Raw genomic sequence first — 22621 nt, 5'->3', positions numbered from 1 at the left:
GGTATATATACACAATGGAATATTATGCAGCTGTCAGGAAAGATGAAGTCATGAAATTTTCCTATACATGGATGTACATGGAATCTATTATGCTGAGTGAAATAAGTCAAAGAGAAAGATGCAGAATGATCTCACTCATCTATGGGTTTTAAGAAAAATGAAAGACATTCTTGCAATAATAATTTTCAGACGCAAAAGAGAGAAGGGCTGGAAGTTACAGCTCACCTCATGAAGCTCACCACAAACAGATATGAGTTTAGTTAGAGAAATAACTACATTTTGAACTATCCTAATAATGAGAATGTACGAGGGAAATAGAAAGCCTGTCTAGAGTACAGGCGGGGGTTGGGTGGGAAGGAGGGAGACTTGGGACATTGGTGATGGGAGTTCTTTACATGACTGAAACCTAAACACAATCATGTATGTAATCAAGGTGTTTAAATAAAAAATATATATAAAAAAACATTTTTTGCAGCACAACAGGGAGTACTGGCCTTGCATCACTGTCTCCCCCAAACATCCCCATATAGGCCCCTGACCCCTATAGAAGTGATGGTACATATACACAATGGAGTATTATGCAGCCATCAGGAGAGATGAAGTCATGTAATTTTCCTATACATGGATGGACATGGAATCTATTATGCTGAGTGACATAAGCCAGAGGGGAGAGATATATGCAGAATAGTCTCCCTCGTCTATGGGTTTTAAGAAAAATAAGACACGTGTGCAATAATTCTCAGAGACAAAGAGAGGAGGGCCGGAAGGTCCGGCTCACGACATGAAGTTCACCACAAAGAGTGGTGATTGCAGTTAGAGAAATAACTACACTGAGAACTATCATAACAATATAAATGAATGAGGGAAGTAGAAAGCCTGTCTAGAGTACAGATTGGGGTGGGGTGGGGAGGAGATAGATTTGGGACATTGGTGGTGGGAATGTTGCACTGGTGAAGGGGGGTGTTCTTTACATGACTGAAACCCAAATACAATCATTTGTAATCAAGATTTTTAAATAAAGATATTAATATTAACAAGAAGATATCGCTCCTGGAAGGCTCAGGGAACTATTAAAAAAAAAAAAAGAATGAAAGAAGTGATTCCTGGGCCTGGAGAGATAGCACAGTGGCGTTTGCCTTGCAAGCAGCCAATCCAGGACCAAAGGTGGTTGGTTCGAATCCCGGTGTCCCATATGGTCCCCCGTGCCTGCTAGGAGCGATTTCTGAGCAGACAGCCAGGAGTAACCCCTGAGCAACGCCGGGTGTGGCCAAAAAACCAAATAAATAAATAAATAAATAAAAGAAGTGATTCCTAAACAAAGGAGGATTAAGACAGCCTCTGTGGCTCAAAATAAACGAAAAATAGTTTTCTTCCTAACTTGTAAAAGTTCCTAACTCCCCTTTCGATTCCATCCAGGTTTCTCTGTAAAGTTATTATTTCTGAGTTGAAGAAATAATGTTTTACTTTCCAGACCTGCCTTTCCCCCCCACAAAATATATTCTTTGATTGAATCATCCAGAACTGCTTTGATACTTTTTGCTGCATCACTTTCTTTTCTTTTTTTGTGTTTTTTTTGGGTCACACCTGGCGGTGCTCAGGGGTTACTCCTGGCTGTCTGCTCAGAAATAGCTCCTGGCAGGCACGGGGGACCATATGGGACACCGGGATTCGAACCAACCACCTTTGGTCCTGGATCGGCTGCTTGCAAGGCAGACGCCGCTATGCTATCTCTCCGGACCCTGCTGCATCACTTTCAATCGTACCAAAAGGCAGAATTCTATCGAATAAGTGAAAGATAAAAGTTTCCCATTTGATTATTAAATTCATTGCTTTGTAATTTTAATTTACATGAAAATGTGGAAACTCAGTAACATTTTTTCTGTGTGAATTGCAATGAAATGTTTGGTATTGTTGTTTCCAAACCACTAGACTCCTAGACTCTGCATTCTGTCTGGTACATGTCAGTACGGCAGCAGCTATAAAAATCACAGGATAAGGGGCCGGTGAGATGGCATGAAGGGTAGGACGGTGGTTCGAATTCCGGCATTCCGTATGGTCCCCCGAGCCCGCTAGGAGTGATTTCTGAGCATAGAGCCAGGAGTAACCCCTGAGCGCTGCCAGGTGTGACCCAAAAACAAAACAAACAAACAAACAAGCAAAATCACAGAATATTTACTTAAGTTTTAACACTCCTCTTTCTTGCTTTATTTTTTTTTCCTGTCAATTTAAAATCGTTGTTAGTTCATTAGGGGCCGAGAAATAGTACATTGACAGGGCATTTATTTGCCCTGCAGGTGGCCTACCTGTGGTCAATACCTGCCACTCCATCTGGTCCCCTGAGCATCACCAAGAATGATTCCTGAGTTCAGAGCCAGAATACCTGAGCATTGCAAGGTGTAATCCCCAAAGAAAACAAAAACAAGTTTGTTTGTTTTAGTTTTTGGGTGACACCTGGCATCGCTCAGGGGTCTATGCTCAGAAATTGCTTCTGGCAGGCCTGAGGGACCATCTGATATATCAGGATTCAAACCACTGTCCTTCTGCATGCAAGGCCCTGCCTTCATGCTATTTCTCCGGCCCCCATAACAAGTTTTATCAAGTGAAACTGATGAGCTCTTTGTTTTACTAGATTATCAATACTTAAGAGGGCAAAAGAAGTTGCTCTGAGAACAAATTTAATTGAGTAAAATATTTATTAACAAATCCTCTTGTTAACCAGTACATGAAAGAAAATAAAGTTTGTAAAATAAAATTAGGCTGATTTGTTTCTTGCAAAGAGCCAAAGAAGGTATAGAATGCTGGGTTTGTGCAAAAGAAAGAATTTTTAGGTACTGTCCTGAATAGTGCTGACTCAGGTTAGATCTGAGCATCACTCCTGGAAATGCTCGAGAATCAGAGTCAGTTAGCTCTGGGAACAGCTTGGTGTGGATCCCAAAACAACCCCCCATATCATGTTTAATTTCTCCAGTTACCATTCACAATATATATTAAGAAGACAGTTTATTTTTATTTATTTATTCATTCATTCATTTATTTATTTTTTTGTGGTTTTTGGGTCACACCCGGCAGTGCTCAGGGGTTATTCCTGGCTCAGAAATTGCTCCTAGGGGCCGGCGAGGTGGCGCTAGAGGTAAGGTGTCTGCCCAAGCGCTAGCTAAGGAAAGGACCATGGTTCGATCCCCCGGTGTCCCATATGGTCCCCCCAAGCCAGGGGCAATTTCTGAGCGGGTAGCCAGGAGTAACCCCTGAGCATCAAACGGGTGTGGCCCGAAAAACCAAAAAAAAAAAAAAGGGGCCGGGCGGTGGCACTGGAGGTAAGGTGCCTGCCTTGCCTGCGCTAGCCTAGGACGGACCGCGGTTCGATCCCCCGGCGTCCCATATGGTCCCCCAAGAAGCCAGGAGCAACTTCTGAGCGCATAGCCAGGAGTAACCCCTGAGCGTCACAGGGTGTGGCCCAAAAAAACCAAAAAAAAAAAAAAAAAAAAAAAAAAAAAGGGGCCGGGCGGTGGCGCTGGAGGTAAGGTGCCTGCCTTGCCTGCGCTAGCCTAGGACGGACCGCGGTTCGATCCCCCGGCATCCCATATGGTCCCCCAAGAAGCCAGGAGCAACTTCTGAGCGCATAGCCAGGAGTAACCCCTGAGCGTCACAGGGTGTGGCCCAAAAAAAAAAAAAAAAAAGAAATTGCTCCTGGCAGGCATGGGGGACCATATGGGACGCCAGGATTCGAACTGATGACCTCCTGCATGCAAGGCAAATGCCTTACCTCCATGCTATCTCTCCGGCCCAAGAAGACAGTTTATTTTAATGACATATATTATTTTAAGTATTAACAAAGGATAAATAACATCATTTTCTCTGGGAACATACTGTATTTTGGAACTGAATAATAATAATGACATATTAGTACCAAAAGCATTGACTTTGGATGTGATGTATTCTTTTTTTTTGTTTTGTTTTTTGGGCCACACCCGGCGGTGCTCAGGGGTTACTCCTGGCTGTCTGCTCAGAAATAGTGATGTATTCTTTGAAGCAACTTCATTCACATATAAGGGGTCCAGCCCAGGTACATCTGGCACAGTAAGTTTTCGTCAGTAGCTTCCTGTATAAGGTAATGCACATGTCCTTCAATGGATAATGGCAGCCCTGTCACTCTATTTCGGTTCTTGATTACACCTTGCAGTCTCTGTTCAATGTCAAGAACATGCGTCTTGGCCTAGAAAAGAAAAAAATGAAAATAACAAAGGCTAAAGGATTACATAACTTGGAATCACTACTCACCTGTTATTTAACTTTTCTTTTATTTAGAGCAATACTCATCAGTGCTCAGGGATCACTTCTGGCAGGGTCAAGATGATATGGAATGCCAGGGACTAAACCTGGGTCATTCTCATGCAAAAGCAAGCACCCCAATCCTTAACACCCCTTTAACATTCTAAACCCCTTTTAACAATTGCTAACAATTGTTAACGCCTCTTTATTCATCATTACCCCTTTATGAAAGCAAATAATAAACAAGAATGAAACAAACACAGTAACTTGAGGTGCTAATTTTGTTCTTTTCTATGGGGGGGGGGGTTTGGACCATACTGAATGACACTTAGGGATTACTCCTGGCTCTGTGCTCAGATGTCACTCCTGATAGGCTCAGGGAACACTATGGGATGCTAAGGATCAAACCCAGGTCCACGTGCAAGGCAAACGTACTACCACTGTGCTACCACTCTGGCCCTGAGGTGCTAATTTTGAAGCTTGCAATGTTAAGACAATATGAACGTCTTGAATATTTTTCTATACTATAAGAAATACCTGGGAATCCCACATTATAATTCTAAAAATATAACACTGGTTAAAAAAGTTATCCTGGGGGCCCGGAGAGATAGCACAGCGGTGTTTGCCTTGCAAGCAGCCCATCCAGGACCAAAGGTGGTTGGTTCGAATCCCGGTGTCCCATATGGTCCCCCGTGCCTGCCAGGAGCTATTTCTGAGCAGACAGCCAGGAGTAACCCCTGAGCACCGCCGGGTGTGGCCCAAAAACAAAAACAAACAAACAAAAAAGTTATCCTGGAAGCGCTTAGGACTTAAATATGAGTTTTTTAATAAAAATTTGAATATTATTAAATTTTACTTTTATATTAAATGTTTTATTAGTTTATTTGAAAATTTAAAATTTTATTTTTGGTTATTAGAAAGAACTACAACCTCTTCAAAATAATATTAATGAGTAAAATGCTATCAATTAAAGCTGAGAATGAATGTTTTATAATATCAGGCAATTGGGGTTTAAGTTTTGTTTTTTTTTTGATTTTTGGGCCACATCCGGTGACGCTCAGGGGTTACTCCTGGCTATGCGCTCAGAAGTTGCTCCTGGCTTGGGGGACCATATGGGACACCCGGGAATCGAACCGCAGTCCGTCCAAGGCTAGCACAGGCAAGGCAGGTCCCTTACCTCTAGCGCCACTGCCCGGCCCTGGGGTTTAAGTTCTTTTCAGTTTTTTTTTTTCTTTCTTTTTTATTGGGGGTTCACACCTGGCAGCGCTCATGTGTTACTTACTCCTGGCTCTCTGCTCATAAATCGCTCCTGGCAGGCTCAGGGGACCATCGGGGATGCTGGGATTCTAGCTACTGTCCTTCTGCATGCAAGGTAAACAACCTACCTCCATGCTATCTTTCCAGCAACCCCCCCTTTTTTTCTTTTTTAAAATTTCATTTAAACCATTGTGATTTACAAAGTTATTCAATGTTGGGATTTATATATACAACTTGTTTCACATATTTTTTGTCTTGTATTTTTTTGTTTGTTTTTGGGTCACACCCGGTGATGCTCAGGGGTTACTCCTGGCTATGCACTCAGAAATCACTTCTGGCTCGGGGGACCATATGGGACACCAAGGATTGAACCTGGGTCCATCATGTGTCAGCCGCGTGCAAGGCAAATGCCCTATCACTGTGCTATTGCTCTGGCTCCTCAGTCTTGTTTTTGATTTACACCCTGCAGTGCTAAGGGGCTACACTTTTATCTAGGAGTAGCTTGTTCCAGGTAATACATGGAGACCATTGGTATGCAGGTAGCAAACCCAGTTTTCCTGCATACAAAGCATGTGCTTCAACCCTTTAGTAGCTCCCTAAATAACACTCCCATCCCTTCCATATCTCTTTTTTTGGGGGGGATTGGTGGAGATGGGGTATTTGGCCCACACTTGGTGATGCTCAGGACTTATTCCTGGCTTTGTAATTTGTAATCACTCTTGGCAGGTGGGGAAGACCATATGGGATGCTGGAGATGGAACTCAGGTCAGCCACGTGCAAGGCAAACAGCCGACCTGCTGTATTATTGCTTCACTCCCCATTCCATCTTTTTCTCTCTCTTTAATTGGGAGGGGGGGACCCATACCCAACAGTGCTCAGGGGACCATATGGGTTGCTGGGAATCGAATTCAGGTCTATCTTGAGTTGGCCGTGTGCAAGGCAAACTTCCTATCACTGTGCTATCTCTCTGGCCCTTCCTTACCATCTCTGAACTGTGAAAAGCATATGGATAAACAAGTGTGTGAACTCTTTTACTACACAACTAATACTGTTAAGATTAGCAATGGCAATAAAGAATATTTCAGGAAGAATGAGATTTCAGAGTCTTCATTGTTTAGTTACTACTAATATTTAAAATCAGCTGTCATTTGTAAAGATATACAATATCTACTCTTTCTTTTTTTTTAATGGTATTTATTCGGTACTTCTGATGAGATAATAGTATTATGTCAACATTGAGAAATAAAAATAGGCCCATATGGGGACAGAGGATCACACACATGCACGGGCAAGCATTTTTCATGGGCATGGGGGAGAGATGATTCAGAACATGTACAATATGGAGCTGGAAGTTCAATCCAAAGCCACCAACCCCAATCCTATGTTTTCAACTAGTGACAGAGAATTACCTATGTTCCTCAAATACACAGTCCTTTTTTTTCTTTTTTTTTTTTTTTGGTTTTTGGGTCACACCCGGCAGTGCTCAGGGGTTACTCCTGGCTGTCTGCTCAGAAATAGCTCCTGGCAGGCACGGGGGACCATATGGGACACCGGGATTTGAACCAACCACCTTTGGTCCTGGATCGGCTGCTTGCAAGGCAAACACCGCTGTGCTATCTCTCCGGGCCCAAATACACAATCTTTTAAACCCTAGAAGACTCTTTAACAAGAAACACTAAATGACAAACCAGGTGCTGATAACATTCTGATTTGTAATTCACCAAGGCAATCTGAAAGAACTGTCTGAAGGAGACTGGCAGTATCACTATGGAGTCATATTGCTAATTAGCCTTCAACTATTATATAGCAAATGAGAAATAACACTTCTCACATGAACAGAAGAAAGCAGGTCAATGAAATGTGCACAATATCTACTCTTTCTACGTTCAGCAATCTACTAACCTTCTCGTTGACAACTTCCCCAGTTTCATTTAATGAGGCTTTGGAATGTCCTTTCACTGGTTTACTCCACTCCACAAGAGGATCATGTAGAAAAGTCTTCAGGACACTAAAATGGAAACAAATATTATGGCCATGACTCAAGATTATCTTTGTAAAAATAAAAATCAATCTCTAACATCAACACTTAGTTGTAAGAGTAAGTAAAAAATGTAAACTATCAGTAATATTATCTTTTCAGTAAATATGTGTACAGGAGTAGTATTCTGGGATGAGGAAATGAAGGCAAAGAATAGAAAAAGGCTAAGTAGAGGGGGATCAGAAGTATTGTTGAAGAATAAGACAAGTCGGTATCTCTAGATGTCACTGTAAACTGGAAAGTGTTTCGTTTTTTTTGTTTTTGGACCACACCCGGCGGTGCTCAGGGGTTACTCCTGGCTGTCTGCTTAGAAATAGCTCCTGGCAGGCACGGGGGACCATATGGGACACCGGGATTTGAACCAACCGCCTTTGGTCCTGGATCGGCTGCTTGCAAGGCAAACGCCGCTGTGCTATCTCTCCGGGCCCTGGAAAGTATTTCTTGACTAAGCGAAATAGTCTTTGTCTGATCTACCCACTAGACACCACGAGCAACTGGTCCAGTCTTCCAATTGTGCTATAGTCACTAAATCCTACCTAGAACTGCTCCCTAAGTAAAGCAACTTCCCTATGTGAAGCTAAGGCATCTAAGCCTACTTTAAATGTCTTACAAGCAAAGAAAACTGAGTATTTCTAAATTATTTCTCCTGCATCCCTTAAATCAGTAAAAAGCATGATCTTTAAACCATCTATGCAAGGGTCGAAGCGATAGCACAGCGGTAGGGCATTTGCCAACCTGGGACTTACCTGGGTTTGATCCCCAGCATCCCATATGATCCCCGAGTCTGTCAGGAACGATTTCTGAGTGCAGAGCCAGGAGTAAACCCCTGAGTGCTGCTGGTTGTGGCCCAAAAAAACAACAAAACAAAACAAAACGAAAACACACCAAAACGCAAACCATCTGTAAGTAGGAATCATCTCTAATTCATCTTTATTTTATTTTTTGGTTTTTGGGTCACAGCTGGCAGCGCTCAGGGGTTACTCCTGGCTCTACACTCAGAAATTGCTCCTGGCAAGCTTGGGAGCTATATGGGATGCTGGGATTTGAACCACTGTCCTTCTGCATGCAAGGCAAATGCACTACCTCCATGCTATCTCTCCAGCTGCCTAATTCATCTTTTTTTTTTTTTTTTGGTTTTTGGGCCACACCCTGTGACGCTCAGGGGTTACTCCTGGCTATGCGCTCAGAAGTTGCTCCTGGCTACTTGGGGGACCATATGGGACGCCGGGGGATCGAACCGCGGTCCGTCCTAGGCTAGCGCAGGCAAGGCAGGCACCTTTACCTCCAGCGCCACCGCCCGGCCCCCCTAATTCATCTTTAATGTACTTAAAAACTTCTTAGATAGGGGCCAGAGAGACAGCACAACGGTAGAGTGTTTACCTTGCATGCAGCTGATCCAGGACAGACGGTGATAATGGTTTGAATCCCGGCATCTCAAATAGTCCCCCACGCCTGCCAAGAGTGATTTTTGAATGCAGAGCCAGGAGTAACCCAACCCAATCCCCCCCCCCCCCCCAAAAACAACAACAACTTCTTAAGATATATTCTGCTTAAGTTTACTTTTCTTTTATCTTTTTTTTTTTTTGGTTTTTGGGTCACACCCAGCAACAACCAGGGGTTACTCCTGGCTCTATACTCAGAAATCAATCCTGGCAGGCTCAGGGGACCATATGGGAGGCCGGGATTTGAATCACCGATCTTCAGCATGTAAGGCAAACACATTACCTCCATGCTATCTCTCCAGCTCAAGTTTACCTATCTATCTCCATTGTCACATGAATCAGTTCATCCCATGTTCTACTACAATGGTCTTCTAAATAGTTTTCTGAACTTCTTGCCTGCACTGAAATCCATTTGTTTCTACACTGCAAGTGTAATTTTTTCACTTCTTTTCTTACAAAACAATAAGCGTCTAAAGTTATTGTTAAATTTAAGGAAAAAGAAATTCAAGACCAATTAAGACAAGGTTACTGTTAAATTCTTCACAGAATATAAATGATTACCTCATTAAAGGCTCTCTCTGATCTCGCATCAGTCTCATTGTAACCTCACAAGCTCTTCGAAAAAGGCCTTCTGTTCCCATAGGTCCCATTCCATTAACCATATTATGAGTTAATCGAAATGGAACAATTTCTGGAACTTCAAATGTTTCTCCCTAAAAAAAAATTTTTTTTAGAAAAATGTTAAGAATATTTAAATTTTGTTACCAAAAAAACAGTTTGATATCTAGGTTCTTATAAAAGACACCCACAAATTATTAGTATGTGTAACCAGAGATAAATACAGTCACCTAATTCTACATTTGCTCTGGGGAAATGAAACAAATACCTTGGAAAGATCTATAATTAAAAAAAAATTTGGGGGGGTTCTGGAGAGATAGCACAGTGGTAGGGCATTTGTCTTGTATGCCGAGGACCCAGGAAATACCTTGGTTCAATTCCTGGCATCCCATTATGTTTCCTAAGCCAAGAGCAATTTCTGAGCACAGGGCCAGGAGTAACCTCTGAGCATACCCAGGTATGGCCCAGAAAAAAAAAAAAAAAAAAAGAAAGAAAAGAAAAAGAAAAAGAAAACAAAACAAAGGATCTAGGATTACAGATTCAGCTTTCACTGAATTACCAGGATGGATAGCACAGAAAATTTTAGGCATTCAATATTTTAGTCTTACGTTAACCTCCTTAATGTCTTTCATAAATACTATAAGGGACAAACAACCATTATCACACTTTCTAATTTTTTTTGTTTGTTTTTGGGCCACACCTGGCATTGCTCAGGGGTTACTCCTGGCTGTCTGCTCAGAAATAGCTCCAGGCAGGCATGGGGGACCATATGGGACAGGGATTCGAACCAACCACCTTTGGTCCTGGACCGGCTGCTTGCAAGGCAAACGCCGCTGTGCTATCTCTCCGGGCCCCACTTTCTAATTTTTATAAAAACTTTCATGTCAAAGGAAAATTAGCAATTAGAACTTTCACGAATGTAACAGGCAAAATAATAAAGTTCTGTTAATTTTCTTTCTGACATTCACCAACCAACTATTCTCCAAGATTTCTTTATGTGCCCTATAGAATATGAATCTGAGATTTCCTTGGTAGCTTTACTTTAAAATTTTTGAATGACTTCTAAACTGATTACCAGTTTTGGAGACCATCACATTAAATACTATTGTCTCTCTAAAACTAAATCGCAGGACAATGACTGGTTCTGCCTATTCATATAACTAAGAACTATTTGAGTCAAAACTTGAACCTATGCCTCTGAACTTCCAAGTTCACTTAAGTTTTTCACTATCATTCTTCACTGATGTTCTTTCTATCCTAGAGAGATTTATTAATATGGATTCCACCAACTAAACCCACTGGCAAGCTTCCACTGCCATTTGACTGTGAATGTAACTATTACCCACAGCCATAACTATGGAGGAATATTATTAGAAAAAGTGAAGTGGGAGAAAACACAATTAAATTAGCCCAGAGCATATTACTCACCTTATTGAAGAGACAGTTGAAATCCACATGCACACATTCCCCAGTCAAAGAATCAAAGAGAATGTTTTCTCCATGCCGGTCTCCCAGCCCTAGGATATAGCCAACCATCGACATAACAGCAGTGGAACGGCAGTATGCTGACCTGCTACTGTACCTAAAGGAAATACCAGGCAAGTCAACCATCTTTTTTTTTTTTTTTTTTTTTGCTATATAGGCCAAATAAATCCAAACTGTTGTTTAAAATCCCCAGCCATACAATATCTTATAATTCTTGGTACTTACCATGATGTAGGGTCAGGGAATGTTCTCAAAAACCACTCATGAAAAACAGGAGGATGCCTAGGCACAAGAACATCTTGAAATACTTGGAGTTTTTCAGACAGAGCTGCAGTCTTTGGTAACATACACTGGCGAAGTTCTTTTCCTGTCATATAAACACCTGCAAAATAGAATGATTTTCCTTACTCACATAAGCCACAGGAGAGGTGGATATTTTTCATTTTCATTTTTTTGTTAAATTAGGTTAATAATGTCTATTCAAATAGTTGTGTGATACTCAAATTGGTATTCAAAGGCAAATGAAAAAAATTTCAATTATGCAAGGGTAAATTTACCATTTGATATGATAATGGAATAACAAAAAGATTATCTTCCCTTAGTCTTATCCAAAGTGAAGTCTACTGATGAAAACTGCTGTCAAAAAGATGAATGTTGTGGAACTGGGTAATTCCAGAAGATCACATGGAGGAAATATTCTGTGCACAGTGTATCTAAAATTATAAAATGCTATATCCTGGGGCCAGAGTGATAGCACAGCGGTAGTGCATTTGTCATGCACGCAGCCAACTTAAGACACAGATTTGGGGTCGGGCGGTGGCGCTAGAGGTAAGGTGCCTGCCTTGCCTGTGCTAGCCTTGGATGGACCACGGTTCGATCCCCCGGTTTCCCATATGGTCCCCCAAGCCAGGAGTGACTTCTGAGCGCATACCCAGGAGTAACCCCTGAGCGTCACCGGGTGTGGCCCAAAAACCAAAAAAAAAAAAAAAAAAAAAAAAAGACACAGATTCAAAACCCAGCATCCCATAGGGTCCCCTGAGCCTGCCAGGAGAGATTTCTGAGCTCAGAGGCAGAAGTAACCCCTGAATGCCACTGAGTATGCACCTCCTAAAGCGATAGCCTTAACTAAAATAAAACTATAATGATTTATTAATAAGCAATCAGTATATAGATCTGCAGAAAATGATTTCTAAGAAACCTCTAAAGATATTCTGAAATAACTTAATCTATTTAAAATTAGCCTTTAAGGGGGCTGGAGTGGTGGTGCAAGGGGTAAGGCGTCTCCCTTGCCCGCGCTAGCTTAGGATGGACCCCAGTTTGATCCTGTCATCCTATATGGTCTCCCAAGCCAGGAGCGATTTCTGAGATCATAGCCAGGAGTAACCCCTGAGTGTCACCGGATGTGGCCAAAACAAAACAAAACAAAACAATTAGCCTTTAAGATTCATAGTATAGGACCTCAGAGACAGTATGGGTGGACAGGCATTTGCTTTGTATGCTGCCAACACTGGTTTGATTCCTCGCACCACCAGGGGACACTCTTGAGCATAAAGTCAGGAACAGTCTAAAACACTCCCTCAGGCTCTCTGGAAAAAAAAGATTCATAGTGTACCTTATTCTTAAGCAATTAAGCAGACCTGGTACAAGGCAAAATCATCAGAGAAAGCAGAACTTTGATATTAATTCTGAGCCGGGGTATTATTCACTGTTATAATAGCAATGTTCATTTGGTCAGAAATCTTACATTCCCAAAAAAAAAAAAAAAGAAATCTTACATTAATAATCTATAAAGTACCATTACTGTCACCTTGATTTGATGCTTTTTATACCTATGGTATAATCAAAAGATTTATAGACAACTTTGGGATTTAAGGTTTTAAGATTTAACTGTTTCATAGTTTAAATATGGTCATAAGATAGAAAAAAATATATATATATATTTGTTTTTAGCTGTACCTGGCAACACTCAGGGCTTACTCTTGGCTCTGCGCTCAGCAATCACTCCTGGCAGGCTTGGGGGACTAAACGGGATGCTGGGAATCGAACAGGGGGTCCCTCTAGGGTTGGCCGCATGCAAGGCAAATGGCCTATCACAGTGCTATTTCTCCGGCCCCAGAAAATATATTTTAATTCAATATCAACTAAAACATATACACCTAACTTAATCCTTCTAAAAATTAGCAGCCCGGGAGTCAAAGGAGAGGGTATGGGATGCACGATGGAAATGGGTGGAGGGAGGACAACATTGGTGGTGGGAATGCCCCTGATTCAATGTCACTATGTACCTAAAATATTACTGTGAAAGATTTGTAATCCACTTTGGTCAAAATAAAAATTATTAAAAAATAAATAAAAATAAAAATTAGTCAAAGCATTCCTTGATATTAGAGTGATAAATGTGTAAGTTTCAGTACTAGAATGTCTTTACTACTGGAACTTGGCTAAGTTACTTCAACTCCATCACTCCCAAAATGATGACCCAGGGATCATCAGGCTTGTTAACAGTGATAAGGCATATATTTTTAGCATAACCATAATGAAGTGATTATCATTATAATTTTCTACTCTGCGTTGAATTTCAACTCTTAAAATATATGATGTGTGCCATGTAATCAGTTTGATTCAGATGAAGTCATCAAGATGGGTCCTTGATATCAAATACTCATTGTTCTTAGGAGAAATTAGAGCTCAGAGACTGAGAGAATTGTATGAAAATCAAGGCAAAGAGTGAGGTCATACCTCTACAAGCCAGTGATATTCTTTTTTTTTTTTTGGGTTTTGGATTTTGGGTCACACCTGGCAGCTCTCAGGGGTTACTCCTGGCTCTATGCTCAGAAATTGCTCCTGGCAGGCTCGGGGGACCATATGGAATGCTGGGATTCGAACCACTGACCTGCTGCATGCAAAGCGAACACCTTACCTCCACACTATCTCTCTGGCTCCAAGCCGGAGCACCAGACATTAAGGGAGAGCAAGGAGATAATTTTGTCCTGGAATTCTCACAAATAATCAAGGCCCTACTTGATACTGATTTTTGGACACCTAGCCATCAGAGTTTGAAGAGAATAAATTCCTGTTGTTTATAACTAATTTAGAACTATTTCAGCATCCCCAGAAAATGAATACATTATGCTCTACTTTACTCTAATAACTTACGTACCTTTTTCCTGTATCACTATATATATATATATTGTAAACTACCTATTTAGATTTTAGACTGAAGGAACAGTGTAAAAAGTTCTCAAATATTTTTGCCTTGGATTTTCTGCATAATCTTATTTTTTAGAACAATCATCTAAATGAGGAACTTTATAAAATTATAGCATCTTATTCAAATTTCAGACTGAACATTATCATCCTTATGTGAGGGAGAATTTAATCCATTAACTGTTGCATTCAGTTGACACATCTTAATGTCCTCAAACCTGAGGAAGTCCTATCCTATCTTTGCTATCTAAATATTTATAGGTTTTAGTTTCTGTTTTTGGGCCACACCTGGCAGCGCTCAGGGGTTACTCCTGGCTCTACTCAGAAATCACTCCTGGCATCCATATGGCATGCCGGGATTTGAACCACTGTCCCTCCTAGATCTGCTGCGTGCAAGGCAAATGCCCTACCAATGTTCTATCTCTCTGGCCCTAATATTTATAGTTTTGTTTCTCCAAAGTGGAGTGGGTAGGAAACACACCTAGTTTCGCAAGACATACTTCTGACTGCATTCAGGAATCACTTTTGGCAGGGTTCAGAGACCATCTGTAGTGCTGGGGCTCAAACCCAGGTTGGTAGTACCAATGCAAGGTCATCCTGCTGTTCTTTCTCTCTGGCCCCATTATTATTATTATTATTATTATTTTTTTTTGGTTTTTGGGCCACACCCGGTGACGCTCAGGGGTTACTCCTGGCTATGTGCTCAGAAGTTGCTCCTGGCTTGGGGGACCATATGGGACACCGGGGGATCGAACCGCGGTCCGTCCAAGGCTAGCGCAGGCAAGGCAGGCACCTTACCTTTAGCGCCACCGCCCGGCCCCCCCCATTATTTTTCCTATTAATTGCAACATTTATCAGTAAACATTGTCAGCAACAATTAGTATTATAGTATTTGCTAATATGTTTACTCTACTTCCATCCTTGGCCTATACTTATTTGTTGAATGCTTACCATAAGCAAGACCTGTTAATAGTTAAATTCTAGTATATATAGAAGATATATATATCTGTAAAAAATTTTAATATACATTTCTGTTGGGCTACTGATCCTACCCTAATCAATAATTGTACTTCAACTTAGGGTGTGACTTGGTGATACTATATTGGATTATTCCTTATTTGGTATTCTGCTTCCACCCTAGGGTAGCACCTGATTCTTATCAATAAAAGCAAGGGTCTGAGGAAGGCTGGGGCTCATTCTTCGGTCTTCTTCCACTGAGCTGCACTCCATCTTAGGAGCAGAAAGCTTTTGTGGTTTGAATTCCTTGCTTGAGCACTGGATTTCCTGAACCCATTCTCGTACCTTTTCACTGTGTGAATTATTTTCTGCAACTCTCTATAATTGGAACTGTTCTCCTTGACCTAATCGGACAGGGAATGGGAACTGCCTTTCCTGTTTGGGATTTTGGTGGGAATCAAATCTTAACCAATCTCCTAGAGAACCTGACATTTCACATTTCTGGATGTAATAGCTGAATACAGAATTGTATATAAAAGTGCTTCTTTATATAGAATATTATTTGGTCTAGAATCTTATTACAGCCACATAAAGACATATTGGCACAGAGAGCTAGAACACGAGGTAAAGCAACTGCTTTGCATGTAACTGATTCTGATTCAACCTCCAGTACCACACATGGTCCCCGTGTACCACCAGGAATAATCACTGAACAGTCAGGAGTAAGCTCTGAGCACAGGCCTCTCATCCCTCTAATAATGTACAAAACTTTATGTTTATGACAAATACATATTTCATGTATGTTTGTGATTCATTTTTCTCATGCTCATAAATATTACAAGATAAGAATTAATCTTCAGTACCTTTCTCCTTATATAATTTGCTCAGAATAGGTCTCAGGCCAGCAGTGTTGTTAACCCACTCAATAATTCCACACTCATCATTTAGTGGGATAACTGCATATGTTCGGATATGAAGTTCTCTTCGACGGGATTCTGCATCTTTTCTTAAAAACTATTTAAAAAAAAAGAATATAAAATTCAGATGTTCTAAAAATTTAATCTATATATCTAAAAATTATTCATTTCACAGTGAAAGAATACCAGTAAAAGCCAACCATGTGGGATATATGCGTAAATTTTCAGGCTTTTAGGGCAAGTAACTAGCAGACAATATACCTAATCTATTTTCAAATCATAAAAATGTCTTGAGTTAGGGGCAAATTAGACAATGTTCTGGACCTGAATCTACACTGTCAAAAGCCTGCTCAGATGGGCCAGAGTCAGAGAGGAAGTTTATGACAGTATAACCTTTGAACCTTTGCTTGTTGTGATTGGCTCACTGTGGTACATACAGTTGCAGCACAGGAATGTTCTGTCTGATACAGCGAATATAGGCCTAAACCTATGTTTGTTGTTTTTGTTTGTTTTCTTTGGGCCACACCCGGCGATGCTCAGGGGTTACTCCTGGCTGTCTGCTCAGAAATAGCTCCTGGCAGGCACGGGGGACCATATGGGACACCGGGATTCGAACCAACCACCTTTGGTCCTGGATGGGCTGCTTGCAAGGCAAACGCCGCTGTGCTATCTCTCTGGGCCCGTAAACCTATGTTTTAACTGCAAAATTAGGGGGTCGTCTTAGACGCCCAGTCATCTTATACGCTGGCAAATATGGTAGAATGCCTGTCTCGAATACAGGCAGGAGGTGGGGGAGGAGGGATTTGGGGGCATTGGTGGTGGGAATGTTGCACTGGTAAAGGGGGGTGTTCTTTTCTATAACATGTTTGTAATCATGGTGCTTAAATAAAGATATTATAAATTAAAAAGAAAAAATATTTGTAATTCAAATTTATCATTACTTACTCAGTCTTCAGTAAGACTTATGTTATAAACAAACACTTGAGAATAGAATTTATAGATTTACACAGCCTGATGGCATTTGAGATAATGAAATGTTGGGCATTTAGAATCCTTTGCAAAATAGCTTTAGGCCACTTTCTCTTTATATCACAAAGCCTGCCTGAAAACTTGAGAGCGATGCCATAAGAAATCTATTTCAAAACTGACTATTATACCAACAGAGACAATTGAGGACCCCCTCCCCCCCCGCTCCCCCCCCCCTCACGGCTGAACCACAAACATGATTCATTTTTTTTTTTTTTGTGGTTTTTGGGTCACACCCGGCAGTGCTCAGGGTTTATTCCTGGCTCCAGGCTCAGAAATTGCTCCTGGCAGGCACGGGGGACCATATGGGACGGCGGGATTCGAACCGATGACCTCCTGCATGAAAGGCAAACGCCTTACCTCCATGCTATCTCTCCGGCCCCGTTCAAATATTATTTTAAGTAACAATACTCTTAATATCCATCTTTATCCTTTATAACATTTTTAAGTCTAAAGTTTGTGTCATCTGATATTAATAAGGCCAATCCAGCTTTTTTAAGGGGTTGTTTGCTTGTATAATTGTCCTCCAACCCTTGATTTTATTTTATGTTTGTTCTGACTATTCAAATGTGTTTCTTGTAGGCAGCAGAATGTCGGATCAGCTTTTTAATCCATTTTGCCATTTTGTGTCTCTTAACTGGTGCATTTAGTTCGTTGACATTGAGAGAGAGTTTTCTCATGGAATTTAATGTCATCTTTATGTGCGTCTCTTTGGTGTGTCTCTTGGTCTGTATTGTCTTCAAGTAGACCTTTAAGTTTTTTTTTTAAGGGTGATTTTGAGTCTGCAAAGTTTCTGAGCTGTTCTTTTATCCATGAATCTATGTATGCTTCCTTTAAACCTGAATGTGAGTATGGCTAGATGAAGTAATCTAGTGAAGCATTCCTTTCATTGAATTTTGACACTATTATCTCACCATTGCCTTTGAGCCTTGAGGTTTCCTTGTGACAAGTCTGCTATAAATCTTAAGGATGCTCCTTTGAATGTAATTTCCCTTGTTGATCTTGTTGCTTTCAGTATTCTGTCCCTATTTGTGGGGCTTGTCATTGTCATTAGGATGTGTCTTGGGGTGTTTTTCTTCGGATCTCTGTATGTGGTACTCTTCAAGCATGCAGAATTTGGCTGCATGTGGGGCCAGCGAGGTGGCGCTAGAGGTAAGGTGTCTGCCTTGCAAGCGCCAGCCAAGGAAGGACTGCAGTTGGATCCCCTGGCATTCCATATGGTCCCCCCAAGCCAGGGGCAATTTCTGAGCGCTTAGCCAGGAGTAACCCCTGAGCATCAAATGGGTGTGGCCCAAAAAACAGAAAACAAAACAAAAAAAAAAGAATTTGGCTGCATGCAATCTTTAGCTATGGGAGTTTCTCTGCAATGATGTCCTTGACTATTGATTATTCATGTTAATTTTCTTCCTGGGTTTCTGGGACTCCATTGATTCTTATGTTGTTTCTGGTGAGTTTATCAAAGACTTCTATTTTCATCTGTTCACATTCTTTGAGGATTTTTATCATTGTCTGACCATTTGTTTTAAGGTTCTTTTCTAATCTTATATTGTATGGCGTTATCCATCTCATCTTCCAGCTCACTGATTCTCTCCTCAGCCACTGTTAGTCTGCTGGAGAGGCTTTCTAGTAGTTTTCATTTCACCTATCAAGTACTTTAGTCCTGTTATTTCAGTTTGGAGTTTTCTTATTTCTATTTTCATATTCCCTTGATTCTTATTTATGGTTCGTTCAATCCATTCCATGCTTTCTTTTAGTTCTATGAGGATCCTTCATATTGAGAGACAAAATAGATGGTCAGCACTCTTCGGGTCACCAGGGCTGCCATCTTCATTCTTAATGCATGATGGAGGCCTACGAAGTGTATTTTCTACATGTTGGGCTAGAATCATTCTGCTTTGTGGCCAAGCTCCTCTGGATCAGCCAAGTGTGTCTTAACATTTTTTTTTCTTTTTTTGTGTGTGTGGGGGGGTCATACCCGGCAGCGCTCAGGGGCCACTCCTGGCTCTAGGCTCAGAAATCGCCTTCGGCAGGTTTGGGGACCATATGAGATGCCGAGATTTGAACCACCGTCCTTCAGCATGCAAGGCAAACGCCTTAACCTCCATGCTATCTCTCTGGTCCCACATTTTTCTTATTATAAATTATTTTAATTAAGTGGAATGAAAAAGGCTATAGTTCCTATCCTTTTTTCAAGAGTGATATAATGGCATAAAGAAAAGTTTATATTACACTGATTTAGTAATCATGATAACTCTAAAACAAAATAAATTCTTTCCAAACCTTATTTATCAAGGAATTGAATTCCATTAGTCTACAATCCTTTCTCAAATCATCTTTTGGTTTACACATCATGATATAGAACTTTCCATCAGATCCTTTTAAAGAAATTTTCTTTGGTTTCTGAAGAGATGCAAGAATTTCCACCTAAAAAATAGGTACAAATTAAGTACTATGTTGAACATATTTTTTTTTTTTTTCAATATATCCTGTTACAGGAGTTTTTAAAGAACTAAAATAAAGATACAAGGCTTGGTCTTCAAATTCATGTTTTCTTTGAACATATATCTTGTTTGCTTTCTTTCTAAAGTTTCTTTGCTTATTCACTTTAGAGAACCCTCTGCTCTCTCAAACACATTTCCCTCTTCTCTCAAATCTTCTTAAGGAAGTTTTATTCAATAAAAAATACCTTGCAAAAAAAAAATACCTCGTGTCACTAAGAAATAAATAAAACAAATTAAGGCATGAGTCAGACAGATATTATAAAAAAGGAAATGAAATGTATATGTTCAAAGAGCTGTCAATGCGGGCTGGGGGAATCAAAGGCAGACAATGCAAAAGGTGAATAATTAAAACCAGATATATGATATTAACAAAATAAAAAGTATGCAAGAGAGGGGCCGGCGAGGTGGCGCTAGAGGTAAGGTGTCTGCCTTGCAAGCGCTAGCCAAGGAAGGACCCAGTTCGATCCCCTGATGTCCCATATGGTCCCCCACAAGCCAGAGGCAATTTCTGAGCGCTTAGCCAGGAGTACCCCTGAGCATCAAATGGGTGTGGCCCGAAAACCCCCCAAAAAACAAAACAAACAAAAAAAAAAAACCCTATCTAACATGGCAACATGAAATTTTTATCACTTAATTTTGTAACAACAGATGAGAGTTTTACTTTTCTGTATTCCTTAGCATTATTTTCTTTCTAAAGAAAATGTACTTCATTTCTGAATAAACTCTAAATCTAGTCATTTAAAATCTTGGACTTAAATAAAATTTAAAACTATTTCTATATTTACCGTATCATCAAAGCCTGAAATATAAGCCCAGTGCCCAGGAAATGGGTCATGGTTAGCCTGAGTACCCAGGATTGATGGAAGAGTAGGTATCATGACTGACTGTAAAGGAATGAGGATTTCACTAAATCCTGCATCTTCCACCATCCTTTTAAGCATTCTAAAATGTGTGCTCATGTTCAACGTGGAAGTATTTCCATCCACCTGGGGGAAAAAGAAGTACAAATTAATGTCTTGTGCATGCTATAAAATATATAAAGCTTCATTTCAATCACAGTAAATATTCCATTCATACAATATCTTAATTACACTGTTTCATCAGTCTGTAGCTTTATGCAATTTTTAAAAATACATTATGTCCTCTTTATCCTTTACCTCATCAATAATTGTATGTTGTAGAACTGTAAAGTTGGGCCGGAGCGATAGCACAGTGGTAGGTCGTTCACCTTGCTTATGGCCACCCCAGGACGAATGGCGGTTTGAATACTGGCACCCCATATGGTCCCCAGAGCCTGCCAGGAGTAATTTCTGAGCGCAGAACCAGGAGTAACTCCTGAGCACTGCTGGTGTGGCCCAAAACCAAACCGAAACAAAACAAAACAAAACAAAAAAAAATAAGTAAGGACTATGCTTATCAGCTGATGATAAAAAAAAATTTCTCAGGGGTCTCTACAAAACACTCTTTTGTAGCAAATATTGATTGGCAGAAAATAATACTTGAATTTTCTTAGTGCAAAGACTAAAATGTCCTACTGCAGATAGTTATATATAAATATGGGTATTCCTTTAGATTGCCCTGGATGGTGCTAGGTAACATTGTTATCTATGCACTATACTCCCTGTAAGAATCTGAAAAGTTCTAAATTCCTAAATATCACAAAGGTTTCAGAAAAAGGCATGGAGGAGTCTGAAAGGTAGTACTACAGTGGAAGGATGCTTGTTTTGCACCCAGCTGACCTGGTATGTATGTTTCCTATGTAGTTTCCTAAATTCACGAAGATTCCTGAACGCAGAGTCAGGAGGAACTCCTGAGCCCCATTGAATGTGGTCCCAGAAGAAAACAAAACAAAACAGGGCCAGAGCAATAGCACAGTAGTAGGAAGTTTGCCTTGCAGTGGCCAATCCAGGTTGGACCCTGGTCCAATTCCCAGCATCCCAGGTGGTCCCCTGAGGCTGCCAGGAGTGATTTCTGAGTGCAGAACCAGGAATAGCCTCTTAGTGCTGCTGGGTATAACTCAACAACAAAAATAAAAACAAAAAACAAAGGAAACTTGTACATACTAAACACTTAGAAATGCCTATGTTTTTAAGTGTTGGCCACTATCATGATACCATGTTAACTGCAGTTTTAATGTTAACTGCATCAGTGATCAACTAACATTGACAAAGATAGCAAAAATATTCATTGCTCAAGATTTCTCACCTAAAAATAGTTAAAAGACTGAAACCTAGCTATTTTACTTATAAAGTAAATCTCATTCACCAGAGGGAAAAATGGGTAATGCACTTACCTGAGTACAGAAAATTCAGATTCAATCTCCATCACTACAAGGAGTGATCCCTGAGCACAGAGCAATAAATAAGCTCTAAGCGGGGAAGGGGGGGTGGTGGGATAAGCTCTGAGCAAAGCTGGATGTGGTACCAAAATAAAACAAAACAAAATCCAAACCAACAAAAATCTTCTATCATATCTTCTTTCTTATGAACATCCCAATCAACCTTCTGCTCCCCATTTATACTCATTAGGGTTCCCCCCAACTTTTTATAAAGAACAGTTTCTACTGTAAATAGGGCCTTATTCTGATAACAAATTTACTGACAAAAGCAGCTACTCCTATATAACAATCTGCTTAGCTCCAAGACTATGAGAATACCAAGGCAGGACAACATGTCTTATTCATTGTTGCTTCCCTTAATACATTGCTTGTACCCTAATAGATTGTAATGAAATAGGTTCTGAAATGATAAAAATCAAATCTGTTATTTCTTTCCTCTTGTATATATATATTTTGTTTGTTTGTTTGTTTGTTTGTTTTTTGGGCCATACCCGTTTGATGCTCAGGGGTTACTCCTGGCTACGCTCTTAGAAATTGCCCCTGGCTTGGGAGGACCATATGGGATG

At 40.5% G+C, this 22621-nt stretch overlaps 1 protein-coding gene and 1 non-coding gene across 2 annotated transcripts in view; both read right to left on the bottom strand.

The window, feature by feature from the left end:
- Positions 1 to 4020: 4020 nt before the first annotated feature.
- Positions 4021 to 22621, bottom strand: part of ATR (ATR serine/threonine kinase) — a 104654-nt gene continuing 86053 nt past the window's right edge. The window contains exons 40-47 of the mRNA XM_049785944.1: positions 20503 to 20703; positions 19497 to 19640; positions 16137 to 16287; positions 11335 to 11491; positions 11053 to 11206; positions 9568 to 9719; positions 7429 to 7534; positions 4021 to 4213 (exon numbers count right to left, since the gene is read on the bottom strand). Of these exons, the coding sequence (XP_049641901.1) occupies positions 4040 to 4213; positions 7429 to 7534; positions 9568 to 9719; positions 11053 to 11206; positions 11335 to 11491; positions 16137 to 16287; positions 19497 to 19640; positions 20503 to 20703 (1239 nt within the window). The 3' untranslated portion in view covers positions 4021 to 4039. The remainder of the gene's footprint in view (positions 4214 to 7428; positions 7535 to 9567; positions 9720 to 11052; positions 11207 to 11334; positions 11492 to 16136; positions 16288 to 19496; positions 19641 to 20502; positions 20704 to 22621) is intronic.
- Positions 7264 to 7392, bottom strand: LOC126026954 (small nucleolar RNA SNORA19). The gene has a single exon (XR_007502137.1). It is a non-coding gene; the product is annotated as a small nucleolar RNA SNORA19 (small nucleolar RNA).

Source organism: Suncus etruscus, chromosome 13 (genome assembly GCF_024139225.1).
Source record: "Suncus etruscus isolate mSunEtr1 chromosome 13, mSunEtr1.pri.cur, whole genome shotgun sequence".
Lineage (NCBI taxonomy): Eukaryota > Metazoa > Chordata > Mammalia > Eulipotyphla > Soricidae > Suncus > Suncus etruscus.
The sequence above is the reverse complement of the archived record's forward strand: the minus strand, read 5'-3'. Positions and strand labels throughout refer to the sequence as shown.